The 16,132-nt window shown below is 41.4% G+C and overlaps 1 protein-coding gene across 2 annotated transcripts in view; it reads left to right on the forward strand.

Moving 5' to 3' along the window:
* Positions 1-16,132, forward strand: part of bsdc1 (BSD domain containing 1) — an 88,145-nt gene that overhangs the window by 55,327 nt on the left and 16,686 nt on the right. For both annotated transcript variants that reach the window (XM_072547903.1, XM_072547904.1), the window contains exons 7-9: positions 2,133-2,201; positions 3,625-3,706; positions 10,736-11,272. In XM_072547903.1, the coding sequence (XP_072404004.1) occupies positions 2,133-2,201; positions 3,625-3,706; positions 10,736-11,272 (688 nt within the window). The remainder of the gene's footprint in view (positions 1-2,132; positions 2,202-3,624; positions 3,707-10,735; positions 11,273-16,132) is intronic.

Below are 16,132 nucleotides of genomic sequence, written 5' to 3' on the forward strand. Positions count from 1 at the left end.
CAGGGAATTTGTGTTGCAAACGTTTCGTCCCCTGTCTAGGTGACATCCTCAGTGCTTGGGAGCCTCCTGTGAAGCGCCTCTGTGCTGTTTCCTCCAGCATTTATAGTGGTTTGAATCTGCCGCTTCCGGTTGTCAGTTCCACCTGTCCGCTGCAGTGGCCGATATATTGGGTCCAGGTCGATGTGTTTGTTGATAGAATCTGTGGATGAGTGCCATGCCTCTAGGAATTCCTTGGCTGTTCTCTGTTTGGCTTGCCCTATAATAGTAGTGTTGTCCCAGTCGAATTCATGTTGCTTGTCATCTGCGTGTGTGGCTACTAAAGATAGCTGGTCGTGTCGTTTCGTGGCTAGTTGGTGTTCATGGATGTGGATCGTTAGCTGTCTTCCTGTTTGTCCTATGTAGTGTTTTGTGCAGTCCTTGCAATGGACTGCACAAAACGCTACATAGGACAAACAGGAAGACCGCTAATGATCCGCATCCATGAACACCAACTAGCCACGAAACGACACGACCAGCTATCCTTAGTAGCCACACACGCAGATGACAAGCAACATGAATTCGACTGGGACAACACTACTATTATAGGGCAAGCCAAACAGAGAACAGCCAAGGAATTCCTAGAGGCATGGCACTCATCCACAGACTCTATCAACAAACACATCGACCTGGACCCAATATACCGGCCACTGCAGCGGACAGCTGGAACTGACAACCGGAAGCGGCAGAAACAAGCCACTATAAATGCCGGAGGAAACATCACAGAAGTGCTTCACAGGAGGCTCCCAAGCACTGAGGATGTCACCTAGACAGGAGACGAAACATTTGCAACACAAATTCCCAGCTCGGTGAACAGAACCACAACGAGCACCCGAGCTACAAATCTTCTCCCAAACTTTGAATGCCATCCATTATTCCCAATTCCTCTGCCTCTGCCGCAACTATTCCCAGATGACCAATTCCACCTTGGATAATCCCAGATGGCCTCCTTCTTCCAAGATCACAATTTCCCTTCCCACGTGATCAGCGATGCCCTCCAGTGCATTTCCTCCACTTCACACACCTTGATCCTCACCTTCAACCACTCCAACCTCTGCATATATTGCATCATCCTCTGCCACTTCTGCCACCTACAAATAGACCCCACCACCAGAAATATGTTTCCTTACCCACCCCTATCAATGTTCTGAAGAGACTATTCCCTCTGCGACTCTCTTGTCAGGTTCACGTCATTTCCCCCACCAGCCCACACTCCACTTCCCTGCACCTTCCCCTTCCACCACAGGACGTGCAAAATCTGTGCCCACACCACTCCTCGTATATCTGTCCAAGGCCCCAAGGGATCCTTCCACATCCCTCGGAAAGTTACCTGTACTCCCACAAACATAAGTAACTGCATCCGTTGCACCGGATGTGGTCTCCTCTACATCAGGGAGACATCACGCCTCTGAGCGGATTGTTTCAGAGAACATCTCTGGGACACTCTCACCCACCAACCCCACTGCCCTGTGGCTGAACAGTTCAGCTCCTCCACCCACTCTGTTAAGGAGATCCTAGGCTGCTTCCATTGCCAAACCCTTACCACCCAACGCCTGGAAGAAGAACGGCTCGTATTCCGCATTGGGCCACTGTAACCACATGGGATAAATGTGGATTTTGAGCGTTTCCTCATTTCCCTCCCCCTCACATTATTCCAGTCCCAAGCCTCCAACTCTACACTGCCCTCTTGACCTGTCCATTACCTTTCCCATCTATCTGCTCCACCCTCCTCTCTGACCTATCACCTTCTTCTTTACCTTCATCTATCTATTATATCCTCAGCTACCTTGCCCCCACCCCAACCCCTCCCATTTATCTCTCAGCCCCCGGCCCTCAAATTTTATTCCTGATGAAGGGCTTCTGCCTGAAACATCGATTCTCCTGCTCCTCAGATGCTGCCTGAGCTGCTGTGCTTTTCCAGCACCACACACACGACTCTGATCTTCAGCATCTGCAGTCCTCACTTTTACTGCCAGCATAGATGTCATGTAAAAAGATTGCAATGAGCCTCAATTCTTAACATTTTTTCTACTTTAATTTAAAAGCTGCATATTTGAGTTATGAAATAGTGTTCAGTTTTCTTTTCCCTTAAACAGGTACCAGCAGCCGTATCTCATTCAGAATTTTGGCATCGATACTTTTATAAACTTTATCAGTTGGAACAGGTGGGTCATTACAGAGAGTTCAATAATGTTTGAAATGTTTATCTTAGTTCTTTAGTATGTTAGTCCGTTATCAGGTCAGCTGATCAATTGTAAACGTTTATACTGGAATACACCAACATCCATTTTGTGAACTCCTAGATTTTTATGCATTTCCTCTTGCTTCACCCCACTAATTGTTGGCAGTGTTTTTTAATGGCAAGGCTCTATGCTTCAGAATTTATTCCCTAATATCCTACAATACTTCCTCTTCCATGTTGTTAATTCACTACTTGCACCTGGATACTTGTTACTCTTCATCCCCACCTCCAAGATCACTTGCTTGGACTTGGCTTCCATTCTTTGGTTACACCGTTGAGGTGTGTTGGGACATTTTTCTATGTCAAATGGAATGTATCAATGCAGTTTGGCTGTTGTATTTAGTGAGATATAGGGAATTGGTAGAGGTTCTCAATGGTTAGAGTAAGCAGAGTTTGAGAGAAGATGTAGACTAGATGGATTTGACAGAACAGGGTCATAAGATTTTAAAATGCCGGCAATTTTGTAATAAATATTCTGCAAGTTAGGTGGCAGGGTTAGTTCAGCAGGATGAGCTAGTAAGTGACCGTGAATTAATGTAGAACAGATAGTTGGGATAGTTTACTGTTTATAAGAAGCCAATAACAAAATTATTACAAAAGTCTGCAGTGGACAGAGATGTTTTGAGGGATTTCAGTGGTGGAAGGACTGAGGTGGAGTTGGTGTTACAGCGGTAGAAGTAACAGCATTGATAAGTTTATAAATGAAAAGCTCCATTCAATGTCAAATGAGATGCTAAGATTACACATATTTGTCTTGTTTGGTCTGAGGTAAACAGTGACTGGGCAGGGGAGACGTTGAATCAATTTGGAGGAAGCAAAATTTCTACTTTTGAAAGGATTGAGAACAAAACAGCATAGATTTAAATTGGTAAAGGAAGCAAAGGCGACATGAGTGAGTGGTTTTTCATTCAGTGAGTGGTTAAGGTTTGGAGTATGCTATCAGTGTTTTGGGAACCCGTTCAACTGCAGCATTCAAAAAGTAATTGGAAGAGGTTTGGGGGACAAGGTGGGGTAAAGGCAACATGTGAATTGCTCAGTTGGAGGGCTGGTGCAGACATGATGGACCAGATGGCCTCTTTCTGTGCTGTAATTATTGTGATATTTCTTCTTAGCCAATTTGATGCAAGTACAATTGAGTTAGAATTGGAGGTACTGAGCATCCAACGTTTATACTTAAAAGGATTTGTGCTAAAATATGACTTGTTCAATCTTGATCAGTTTGATTTTTAAATTTTATATCTAATTGTAGTTTGTCAAAAATTTAGAACAAGTTTATTAAGTTTTTTTTATTAAACATTTGGTTGAACAAGTTGGAGTAAATGCTAACAGAATATCTCCTCTGGCAGGAAGAGACCAGGAGAATAGCACTGAAACAGAGAGCAGAGCAGACTTCTCATGCAGAGGAGCTTCAATGGGAAGATGAAGAAGGTAAGACCTTTAATTAAATTGCAAATTAAACAGAAAAGAGAATATTATTTGCTAAAACTTTGCTTACTGAACTACATGTTGTTAAGAATTTTTTTGAATGCCAGTATCATTAATAGCGACCATGGAATTACAGGATTGTTATAAAAACCAATATGTGGTTCGTTTGAATAAAAGAAAAGTACTGCAAGTGTTGGAAATCTGATACAAAAACAAATTGCTGGTGCACCTCAGCAGGCTTGGTAGTATCTGTGGGGTGATAAAGGTTCTTCATGGTCTGTGTGCAGACTGCATTGGTACATTGGTCAATGTGCTCAGAGTTTCCTAGCAGCTGCACAGTTTAAAGGGAATGTTAGACCTCACTTGGCTAGGTCAGAAGGTTATTCTAGATTCTTAGCAAAATGGTTAAATCTTAATTGGTCACTTTATTCATTTAGAACATGTGAGCATCACTGGCTTGCTTGGCATTTACAGCCCACTGTCACAATGGTGCTCTTTTACAAAGTTACTTTGCCCTTAAGTGTTTTTCAGAGAGGGGGTAATTGGCCAGGCTCCATGTCTGAAGTTTGAATGGTTCATTGGGGCCTTTTTGTTTGCACTAACAAGGCTTCAGGCCAAAAACTTAGTCTTTTGAAAAAGCTGGTATAGTCAAGGGGGCGTGGCCAGCTCTCTAGCTATGCAGTTCAATTCAGTTTGGGAGTGAGTTGAGTCAGGGTCACAGTGGAAACTGGGAGCTCTCTATCTTTCCCTATGTCCTTCTAATCTCAAGCCTGTAAGATTTAATTTGTTCTGTTTTTACAGTTTGTCCTCAGGGATGTGTGTATTTGGACAGTTGCAAGTATTTTCGGAACAGCATCATTAAGTCGGGTTCGGATAGGATAAGCTCTCCGGTATTCTGTTGTCTTTTTGTTTCATTCTGTAAATTTGTTAATAAATTTAAATTTTGTTTGTTTAAAACTTGGCAGTCGAACCAGCTAACTTACACTGGGAATATCCACTAATACACCTAGCTAAAAACAAATAGCAAAGTTACGGTCTGGGCTACCTGCTTAAAAATGTTTTGAGGGAGCTGGCCTAGTCAATATCACCACAGTTAATTGACCTTGAGAAGGTGGTAATGGTTGATGTCTTAAACTGCTGCAACATTTATGGTGTGGTTCCATCCCTGGTGCTGCTTGCGGAGAGTTCCACTGGTTTGACCCAACCACAGTAAAGGTGATATAGTTCTAGGGTGATGTATAGCTTGGAGGGGGATTTTAAAGATGGTGTTCCTATGTGCTTGCTGCCTTTGTCCTTCTAGATAGTATACAGTCACAGGATTTGAAAATGCTGTCGAGCAGCTTTGCTGAGTCACTGCAGTGGATCTTGTAGATGGTTCACTCTGCTGCCATTGTGCACAGTTGTGAATACTTAATGTGTTGGATGGGGTTCTGATCAAGAGGGCAGCTTTATCACGAACGTTCAAGCTTCTCAAGTGTTAGAGCTACGCTCCTCCAGACAGGAGAATATTGTATCATCATCTGGACTTGGAGATGGTGTGTGGAAGTTTTGGGGAGGGGAGTAAGTGTGAGGTAGGAATTATTTGCAGAATTCCCAGTGTCTGATCTGATCTTGCAATCGCAGTACTTATATGGTTAAGTTTCTGGCCAGAGGGGACCACCCAGTTGTTGATGGTGAAGCATCCGGTTCACAAAAAAAGTAATTTCATTGATACTGACAAGTTAATCATTCAACCAAATCAAGCCAAAATACTAGAAATCTAAAGCAAACAGCTTGCTGGAAAAGCTTAACAAGTCTGGCAACTTTGCTGGACAGCGAAATGGTTCTGGGTGTTTTGAGTTTGGATGATTTATTTCAGAACTGGAATCTGAAGAAATCATGATGGACATCAACTCTGATTCTCTGTGTGTGTGTGTGTGCAGATGCTGCCAGGCCTGGTCAGGTTTTCTAGCATTCTATCTTTATAATTTTCAACCACTTCATACATGGAGACAAAAACCCTCATGTCACTAGGTAAACTCCAAAATCTATAATAAATGATATTTTAAAATATGTAAATCTCATCTTGCATTGCAGCTTTTTTTTCATGGACAAGCCAAATCTGGGCAACTTTCTACATTTAATAGATGCTAGTGCTATAATTGTAAGTAATTAACTAGGAGTTCAGCTAGTTTAGGAGCACAGTTCTTCAGAAATGGAAATAATTTTGTCAGAGCCTATAGCCTTTACTGTATTCCTTGCCTCTGAAATGACCTTGCAAGCTAGTCAGTCATTGTCTTCAGTGTAGTTAGGGATGGGCAGTACCTACATCCTGGGAATGACTAACAGAAATCTGGTTCTATAGAACATCGAACATAGAAAAATACAGCGCGGTACAGGCCCTTTGGCCCTCGATGTTGCGCCGATCCAAGCCTACCTAACCTACACTAGCCCACTATCCTCCATATGCCTATCCAATGCCCGTTTAAATGCCCATAAAGAGGGAGAGTCCACCACTGCTACTGGCAGGGCATTCCATGAACTCTCAACTTGCTGAGTAAAGAATCTACCCCTAACATCTGTCCTATACCTACCACCCCTTAATTTAAAGCTATACCCCCTCGTAATAGCTGACTCCATACGTGGAAAAAGGTTCTCCTGCTCAACCCTATCTAAACCCCTAATCATCTTGTACACCTCTATCAAGTCACCCCTAAACCTTCTTTTCTCCAATGAAAACAGCCCCAAGTGCCTCAGCCTTTCCTCATACGATCTTCCTCCCATGCCAGGCAACATCCTGGTAAACCTCCTCTGCACCCGTTCCAGTGCCTCCACATCTTTCCTATAGTATGGCGACCAAAACTGCACACAACACTCCAGATGTGGCCGCACCAGAGTTTTATACAACTGCAACATGGCCTCAGGACTCCGAACTCTATTCCTCTACCAATAAAAGCCAGTACGCCATATGCCGCCTTCACCGCACTATTTACCTGGGTGGCAACTTTCAGAGATCTGTGTACATGGACACCAAGATCCCTCTGCTCATCCACACTACCAAGTATCTGACCATTAGCCCAGTACTCCATCTTCTCTTCTGTGTTCACCCTCAACCTAGCGTTTGAGAGTGAGACTGACACACATGAAATCTTGTGAGACTTAATAATTTTGAGATCGCCCTTCTGCCCTCTCAGCTGTCTTCATTACTTTAATTAAAGATCTCTCATCAAGTTTCCCTTTGTTTCTTAATGTTAAGCTCATCAGAGGGCATCGCTTCATTGTTTAGACAAATTTCTGGCAATATCTAGGTGGCTGTGTTAGAGAATCTAGCTAAGGACCAAAAGCCAATTGGCCTTCCAAGCAACAATTTGTGTCATTTAATGACACTTATTTTCATTGACAGAATTTTAGAATCAATAAGTCACATCTCAATCTATTGAGCTATTATGGATAGCTTTATTTGCCTCTCAACATTTTATGAAGTTTGTTTAAATTGATCAATAGCCAGTTAATTAACCAGTTAATCAAAACTGGTTTAACACTACAGAAATACATGAGCAAATGATAATATAAGCATGTATAAAAAGAGTGAGAATAGCTAAAACGTGTGTGGGGAACCTTGGAGGATGCAACTGAGGAATTGATTATGGCGAACAAGGAAATGGCAGATAGTTCAATGCAAAAGATTGGTTCAGTCTTCATGGTGGAGGATGATATAAGCATCCCAAAGATAACAAATAATTTGCCCCTTGTTTATCTATTGGGACTAAAGGCAGATGAGCTCACAGGACTTGAAGACCTGTGTCCAGATGTTTTTAAAGGAAGTGACTACAGAGGTAGTGGAGGTACTCCTTTAAAATATTCCAGAACTCACTGGATTTCAAGAGGGTTCCAGCAAATTGGAAAATTTCTGAAGGGAAGGCCCTGTTCAAGAAGGGAGAGGGACAGAAAGCAAGAAACTGTCGAGCAATTAGGATAACATCTGTCATTGGGTAAATGTTGGAGTTTGTTTTTAAGGAAGAATATTCCTTAATTATTATTATTACTGAAGGACATTTAGAAAAGCAGTCAACTGGAATGTCAACATGCTTTTGTGAAAGGGAAATCATGTGAGATAAGTTAGCTGGAATGCTTAGAGGATATAACAAGCAAAGTTGATAAAGGGGAATTGGTAGATGCACTGTATTTGGATTTTTCAGCTAAGGTGTCACAAAATATTATTATACAGGTAAGGGCTCAAGATATTGGTGGAAACTGTTAGCATGGTTTAAAGATTGATTAACAAACACAAGACAGTTTGCATTAATGGGCCTTTTTCAAGTTGGAAACATCTAACTAGCAGTGTTCCATAAGGATCAAATCTTAAGGCCATTTATATTAATGACTTTTGGAGGTAAGTGTAATGCATCTAAATTTACAGGACAAAAATGGGAGGGCAGGCTGTGATGATACATGGGATATAGATAAGTTGACAAGAACTTGGCAGATGGAATTTAATGTAGGAAAGGGTGAGGTAGGAAGAATCAAAAGGCAGACTATTATTTAACTGGAGAACGATTCCAAAAAAAAATGTGGGGAAACTTGAGTTTTCTTGAGCATGCACATAAAAAGTTGGCATGTTCTGTGACAGTTAATTAAGCCTAAATGGAATTTTGACCTTTTATTGTTTGGGTTTAAAAATGGAAATCTTGGTACAAATTATTACAGGTGTTGGTAAGGTTATGCATAAGTTACTGTGCAGTTTTAGTCTCTGTATTTTCATTAACAAAAGGAGGTACTAGCATTGGATGCTGTTCAAAACAGATTCATTAGGCTGCTTAAAGGATGAAGGGTTTGACTTCTGAAGAAAGACTAAACAGATTAAGCCTTCATTTGTTAGAGCTTAGAATGAGTGATCTTACTGAAACATAAAAGATCCTGAGGGGGTTTAAACGGGTAGTTATTGAGAAGATGTTTCTATTTGGGGAATATTGATTTGATTTGCTTTATTATTGTCACATGTACTGAGATACAGTGAAAAGTATTGTTTTTGCATGCTTTCCAGGCATACCATACCTCGGGTTAATAGAACAGACTATTGTGTTACAGCTACAGAGAAAGATCAACTGAGAGGTCTGTTCCTAAGTCTGATATCACTGGGGATGAAGCTGTTCTTCAATCTGTATCTTTGTATCTTCTTCACAATGGAAGAGGTGAAAGACTCTATAACAGAGGTGGAGGGGTCTTTAATTATGTTGACTGCTTTTCCAAGGCAGTGGGAAGTATAGATGGAGCTGATGGACAGAGGCTAGTTTGCATGATGGACTGGGCTGTGTTCACAACTCCAATTTCTTGCAGTCTTGGGCGGAGCAGTTGTTCTACCACACTAATGCATCTGCATAGGATGTTTTCCTTTGCATCTATAAACATTACTAAGTGTCATTGCGGGCATGCCGAACTTCCTTAGCTTTCTGAGGAAGTAGAGGCTTTGGTGTGCTTTCTTGACTACTGTCGACGTGGATGGACAAGGACAAATTGGTGACATTACACCTAAGAACTTGAACCATCTTTACCTCAGCACCACTGATACAAGCAGGAACATGTCCTCCACTCTGCTTCCTAAAGGCAATGACCAGCTCCTTCATTTTGCTAATGTAGAAGGAGAGATTGTTGTCTTTACACCAGGCCACTAGGCTCTCTATCTCTTTCCTGTACTCAGTCTCATCATTGTTTGAGATCCGATCCATGACGGTAGTATCATCAACAAGATTGTAAATGGGGTTAGAGCTGAATTTAGCCATACATTTGTGAGTGTATAAGGGCTATTGTAAGGGGCTTAGTAAGCAGCCTTGCAGGGCTCTGGTGGTGCATATTATGGGAATCTTGAACTACAGAACATATTTGCAGAATAAGGGATACTCGTTCAAAATTGTGATGCAAAATAATTTCTTAAGGGTTGTGAATGTCTGAAACTCTCTATTCTAGAGAGTTTTTTTAGTTTAGATTAGATTAGATTACTTACAGTGTGGAAACAGGCCCTTCGGCCCAAGAAGTCCACACCGCCCCGCCGAAGCGTAACCCACCCATACCCCTACATCTACATTTACCCCTTACCTAACACTATGGGCAATTTAGCATGGCCAATTCACCTGACCTGCACATCTTTGGAGTGTGGGAGGAAACCGGAGCACCCGGAGGAAACCCACGCAGACACGGGGAGAATGTGCAAACTCCACACAGTCAGTCGCCTGAGGCGGGAATTGAACCCAGGTCTCAGGCGCTGTGAGGCAGCAGTGCTAACCACTGTGCCACCGTGTGGTGACTAGATCACTGAAGTATTTTAAAAAGGCAGGCAAGTTTTTGCGGTGTTAGGGAACTGATTGTTATGCTCAGCAGGCACGAAAGAGGGCTTGAGGCCTAGGACGGATTAGCCATGATCTTGCTGAATGGCAGGGCAGGCTTGAGAGGCAAAATGGCCGCCTCCTTGTTCTCCTGTTCTGGCTCTTTCTTTGCAGTCTTGCTGATATACAAACTAAAACATGAGAACACATTCATTCAACATTAAAATATTTAATTATAAAGGTTAACTAGCATTTTTGAAATGATGTAGAATAGACTAAAACAAAAAATTAGAAAGAAAATGCTCAAAATACACAGCAGGTCTGACAGTATCTGTAGATAGAGAGAAAACTGACTATTTGTCAGAACCATCTCATGAACGATCACTGAAATGTTAACTGTTTCTCTGTTCAATATTCTTCCTGAGTTGCTGAGCATTCCCAGATTGTTTTATTTTTACTTCAGATTTCTGGCATCCACAGTATTTTACATTTGAATTAATCATCATGTCAAAAGTAGGCCAAATTGTTTGCGACAGTGTGTAATGAGAAATACCTCAAGCTTTGCAGTGATTATTTTAAATTCTTTTTGAAATTTGAAGTACACTTACTTGGATCACAATTGATTTCACCCTCTGATTGTAGTCTAGATTGTTGATTTTTTTTCTGATGGATTTTACAATTTTCATTGAAAAATCAACTGTATATAATGCAAAAAAATTTTGTACTTTTGCAGATGAATTTGTAGGTGCTTCGCCTGTCAGTTCAGAGTTTCGACATATGCCGCAAAGTCCATTATTGCCTGTACAATCTTTCGTTGCGTGCTCCATGCTGGAGCATTCAGTTGAACTTCCGAACCAGAATATTGCTGACATTATGCAAAGGCCACGGGAACACCAATCTGTAAGTGCCATCAGCAGCCCCACAGAACTCCAGCTGAGAAGTCAAATCTCCACTTCCAGTGAGACATCAAGGTCTGAGGAGACTGTGAAGGAAATTGCAGGCAATGTAGTAGATACCAGTGTGGAGCTGGTGGTAGAACAGGATTTGAAACTCAAGACTAAGGGCAGGCCTTCAATTCCAGAGGAAGAAACAAATGGATCAACTAAAGATCAAAAAATGAAGGAGTTTACTGCAGTATCTGGTGCAGTGATTGAGGCAAAGAACACCAACAAACTGGAGACTACAAAAGATGATGGACCCATTGATTTGAGAGTGTATGAACTTAACTCAGACAGTGGAAAATCTACGCCATCCAATAACGGAAAGAAAGGTGATTATTATTACAAATTGTGTATTTGTGCAAAGTACAGATGTAACAGGCAGGAGAATAATGATAAATAACCCTACTGGTCTTAAAATGGGAACCAAAAGGATGTGACAGGCATGTTTTTAACATAATGGTATTTATAAATTGGTGGTGATTTACATGATGCTTTAAAAATGGAACTTAAAGTAATAGCAGAACACTTTTGATGCTTTAAGAATTCATAATCCACTGATTATTAATAGATCACTGCACCCTGAAGTCCAGAAATAGATTAGGTGCAATGAGAAGTGACTCTTTTTTTAGATTGAGTGATAGTCAAAATATACAGAAGAGGCTCTAGTCTCATCGAGTCTGTAACAACAAAAAACTGCTTTAAATCTACACTAGTCCCACTTCATATCATTTGGCCATTGTCTTGAATGATGACGTTTCAAGTGCTCATTCAAGTATATTTTAAAGGTTATGTCGTTTCCTGCCTCCACTACCCAGGCAGTACATTCCAGATTCCTGCCACCCTTTGGTTGAAATCGTTTTTCCTCCAAATCCCCTCTAAACTTGCTGCATTGCATCTTCAAATTATGTTTTTTTTTGTTATTGACCCTTCAGCTGAGGGGAACAGCTGCATTCTATCCACCCTGTTTATGCCCTGCAATCTTCTACACCTCAAATCAGGTCCCCTCAGCCTCTCTGCTCCAAAACAAAACGACCTGAGCTTATCTATCTAGTCTTTCTTCATAGCTGAAATGGTCTATCCTAGGTAACATTCTGATGAATCTCCTCTGCATCCCTCCAGTGCAATCATATCTTCCTATAGTGCAGTGATCAGAACTGCTCAAAGTACTCCAGCTGTGGCCTGTACAGCTCCAACATAACCACCTTGTTCTTATGATCTGTGCCATTACTGATAAAGGCAACTGTCCTGCCAGAGTCAGTGATCTATGGACAAGTATGTGAAGCTTCCTAGTGTACTGCCATTCTGAGAGTATCCCCCTGTCTTGTTGCTTCTGCAAAAGCACATCACTTCATACTTTTCAGGGTTAAATTCCATTCAATTTGTTTGTATCCCCCCAGATGTGCACTTGCAACAAGATGTGGACAATATTTAGGCTTGGGCTGAAAAGTGGCAAGTAACATGCCACACAAATGACTATCTCGAATAAGAGAATCTAACCACTGTCCCATGACATTCAATGGCATTACTGTCACTGAATCCCCCATTATCAACATTCTGGGGGGGGTTACTTATTGACCAAAATCTCTCCCAAAGCTGGACTTGCCACACAAATACAGTGGCCAAGCAAGCAGGTCAGAGGCTAGGAATACTACAGTGAGTATGACTTCCCAAAGCCTGTCCGTCTAGATTAGAATAGAATTCTTACAGTAGAGATAGAGGCCATTTGGCCCATTGCATCTGCACTTCCTGCACACATCGTCATCTAGGACACTGATAGGATCCATGTTTTCCCACATATGCTAGGTCTCTCATTCCACTCACTGCCCTCACCTGCTGTGATTTAAACTTGAATTTATTTAATCTTTTCTGATTATTTAATATAAAAGATATTTCAATTACCTTAACTTTAGTCTCCTCTTATTCTCTGACTATTACTTATTCTTAGTTACTCCCTTAATCTCCCAGCTCTTGGGTCTTGGTCTGTTCCTGTCATCACTAATCTGTGAAAATAGTTTGGAAAACAAGACAGCAGAGGGTGGGAGGGGAGATTCCTCCTCCACTTCATATAACTGCTATACTTACAAATGTGTGATACTCCATTCACTGCTAGTTGTCTTGTTAGATGCTTTCTGCTTCAGCTGTTTCAGGAGCTGGTTTAAACCAGATTAACAGCCTAATTATTCAAATTATAGCACCACCCACTGAGGGGATTTGTTTTTACTCTCCTCAGCTATGTTTTGTTCCTCTGAGCTTCCTAGTGTACAGCCATTCTGAGAGTATTCTCTTGCCTGTTGCTTCTGTGAAAATGCATCACTTCATACTTTTCAGGGTTAAATTCCATTTTCTTATATCTCCCTGTAACTTAATACATTCTTCCTCTCTGTCAATCACCTGGTCAATCTTTGTGTCTATCCTTTCGAATTGAAACCTATTAAACAATTGATGTTATCAAAAAACTAACAGCAGTTAGTACTAGATTCTAAGGCAAGAGATTAATTCAAACTGTCATTTACCAAATTGCCACACTTCACTTTCTCGCTGATTGCCTTTCGTGCTAATTTTACTGAATTTTTAAAATCCTGTTTCCAACTCCAGTAGAATGTCTTTGTGGACATTTTCCATTTTTTCAGCTGAGGAATTCAATGCCAGAGACTTTAACTACCATATTATTACTGACAATATTAATAAAGCATTGCTGAGTAGAATGCATCAAAAAGAAACCATGCATTTAGAAACATTGTATTTTCAAGATATTTCCATAAGTGGTCCTGTTGGATAGTAGGATCATTTGAGTAAAAGAAAACTAAATTATTTCTTAGTGACTGAATACTTCATTTATTTGCTTGGTTTTCAGGGAAAGCAAGTATGGCGATGTGGTTCATCAGATGTAATATCAAATCAGCTTTTTTTTTTAACTCCTACTTGGGATGTCAACATCACTGTCAAGGCTAGCACTTATTGTCCATTTCAAGTTGTCCATGAATTGAGTGGCTTTATATTTCAGAGGGTTGTTTGGAGTGAGCAAAGTTTTAAAATTCACTCGTGGGACATATGCGTCACTGGCTGACCAGCACTTATTGCCTGTCCCTCGTTGCGTTTGAAGTTTCTGGGCCATTTCAGAGGGCATTGAGAGGCCATAAGACATAGGAGTGGAAGTAAGGCCATTCGGTCCATCGAATCCACTCTGATTTTTAATCATGGCTCATGGGCATTTCAGCTCCACTTGTCTGTACTCCCACTGTAGCCCTTAATTCCTTGTGAGATCAAGAAGTTGTCAATCTCTGCCTTGAAGACATTTAACATCCCGGCCTCCACTGCACTCTGTGGCAATGAATTACACAGGCCCACCACTATCTGTCTGAAAAAATGTCTCCTCATTTCCATTCTAAATTGACCCCCTCTAATTCTAAGGCTGCACCCATAGGTCCTAGTATCCCTGCCTGACAGAAACAATTCCCAGCATCTACCCTTTCTAAGCCATGCGTTACCCTATAAGTTTCTCTTAGATCTCCCCTCAACCTACTAAACTCTAATAAATACAATCTCAGGATCCTCAGCCGTTCATCACATGTTAGGCCAACCATTCCAGGGATCATCCGTGTGAATATCCTTGGGACACCCTCCAATACCAGTATGTCCTTCCTGAGGTGTGGGGCCCAAAACTGGACGCAGTATTCTAAATGGATCCTAACTAGAGCTTTATAAAATCTCAGCACATCACTGTTTTTACATTCCAACTCTCGAGATAAATGACAACATTACATTTGCTTTCATTACAATGGACTCAAGCTGCAAGTCAACCTTTAGAGAAGCCTGGAGTAGCACTCCCAGATCCCTTTGTACTTTAATTTTATGTAGTTTCTCACCGTTTAGAAAATAGTCCATGCCTGTAATTTTTTTCCCCAAAGTGCAAGACTTCGCTTTTGCTCACATTGAATTTCATTAGCCATTTCCTGGGCCACTCTCCTAAATGGTCTAAATCTTTCTGCAACCTCCCCACCACCTCAGAACTACCAGCCTGTCCACCTAACTTCGTATCATCGGCAAATTTTGCTAGAATGCCCCCAGTCCCTTTATCCAGATCATTAATATATAAAGTGAACAGCTGTGGCCCCAACTGGACATCACTTGTCACCAGCTGCCATTCTGAAAAAGAACCTTTTATCCCAACTCTCTGTCTTCTGTCAGACAGCCAATCCTCAATCCATGCCAGTAGCTCGCCTCAAACACTATGGGCCCTCACCTTACTCAGCAGCCTCCTGTGAGGCACCTTTTAGAAGTCTTGATAACATCCACAGTGTTTCTCCGATCTAACCTACTTGTTACTTCCTCAAAGAATTCGAACAGGTTTGTCAGGCATGACCTCCCCTTACTAAATCCATGATTTGGAGATGCTGGTGTTGGACTGGGGTGTACAAAGTTAAAAATCACACAACACCAGGTTATGGTCCAACAGGTGTAATTGGAAGCACACTAGCTTTCGGAGCAATGCTCCTTCATCCACTATCACCTGATTTTTAACTTACTACATCCATGTTGACTTGTTCTAATCCGATCCTGCACTTCCAAGAATTTAAAAATCTCATCCTTAACGATGCTTGTAGATAAAGTTCTAGAATCAGAGGTTAGGCTAATCAGCCTGTAATTTTCCATCTTTTGTCTTGATCGTTTCTTGAACAAGGAGGTTACAACAGCGATTTTTCCAATCATTTGATATTTTCCCTGACTCCAGTGATTTTTTGAAAGATTACAATCAACGTCTCCACTATTTCTTCAGCAACGTCCCTCAACTCTAAGATGTAGCCCGTCCGGCCAGGAGATTCATCAGTTTTTAGACTGTTTAGCTTTTCTAGCACTTTCTCTTTTGTAATGGCTATCAGACTAAACTCTGCCTTCGCCCCCCCCCCCCCCCCCCCCCCCACCCCGTGACTCTCCTTAATTGTTGGGAATATTACTCATGTCTTCCACTGTGAAGACTGATACAAAGTATTTGTTAAATTCTTCAGCTATTTTCTTATCTCCCAGAAATAGTCTTCCCACATCAATTTAGAGCGGCCCAACGTCTACGTTTGCTTCTTGTTTGTTTCTTAGGTATTGAAAGAAACTTTTACTATCATTTCTAATATTACTGGCTAGCCTACCTCTGTTTTTGTAGTCTTCCCAATTTCTGATTTCCTGGTGTTCTTGGA

Source organism: Chiloscyllium punctatum, chromosome 27, assembly GCF_047496795.1.
Source record: "Chiloscyllium punctatum isolate Juve2018m chromosome 27, sChiPun1.3, whole genome shotgun sequence".
NCBI classification, from domain to species: Eukaryota; Metazoa; Chordata; class Chondrichthyes; order Orectolobiformes; family Hemiscylliidae; genus Chiloscyllium; species Chiloscyllium punctatum.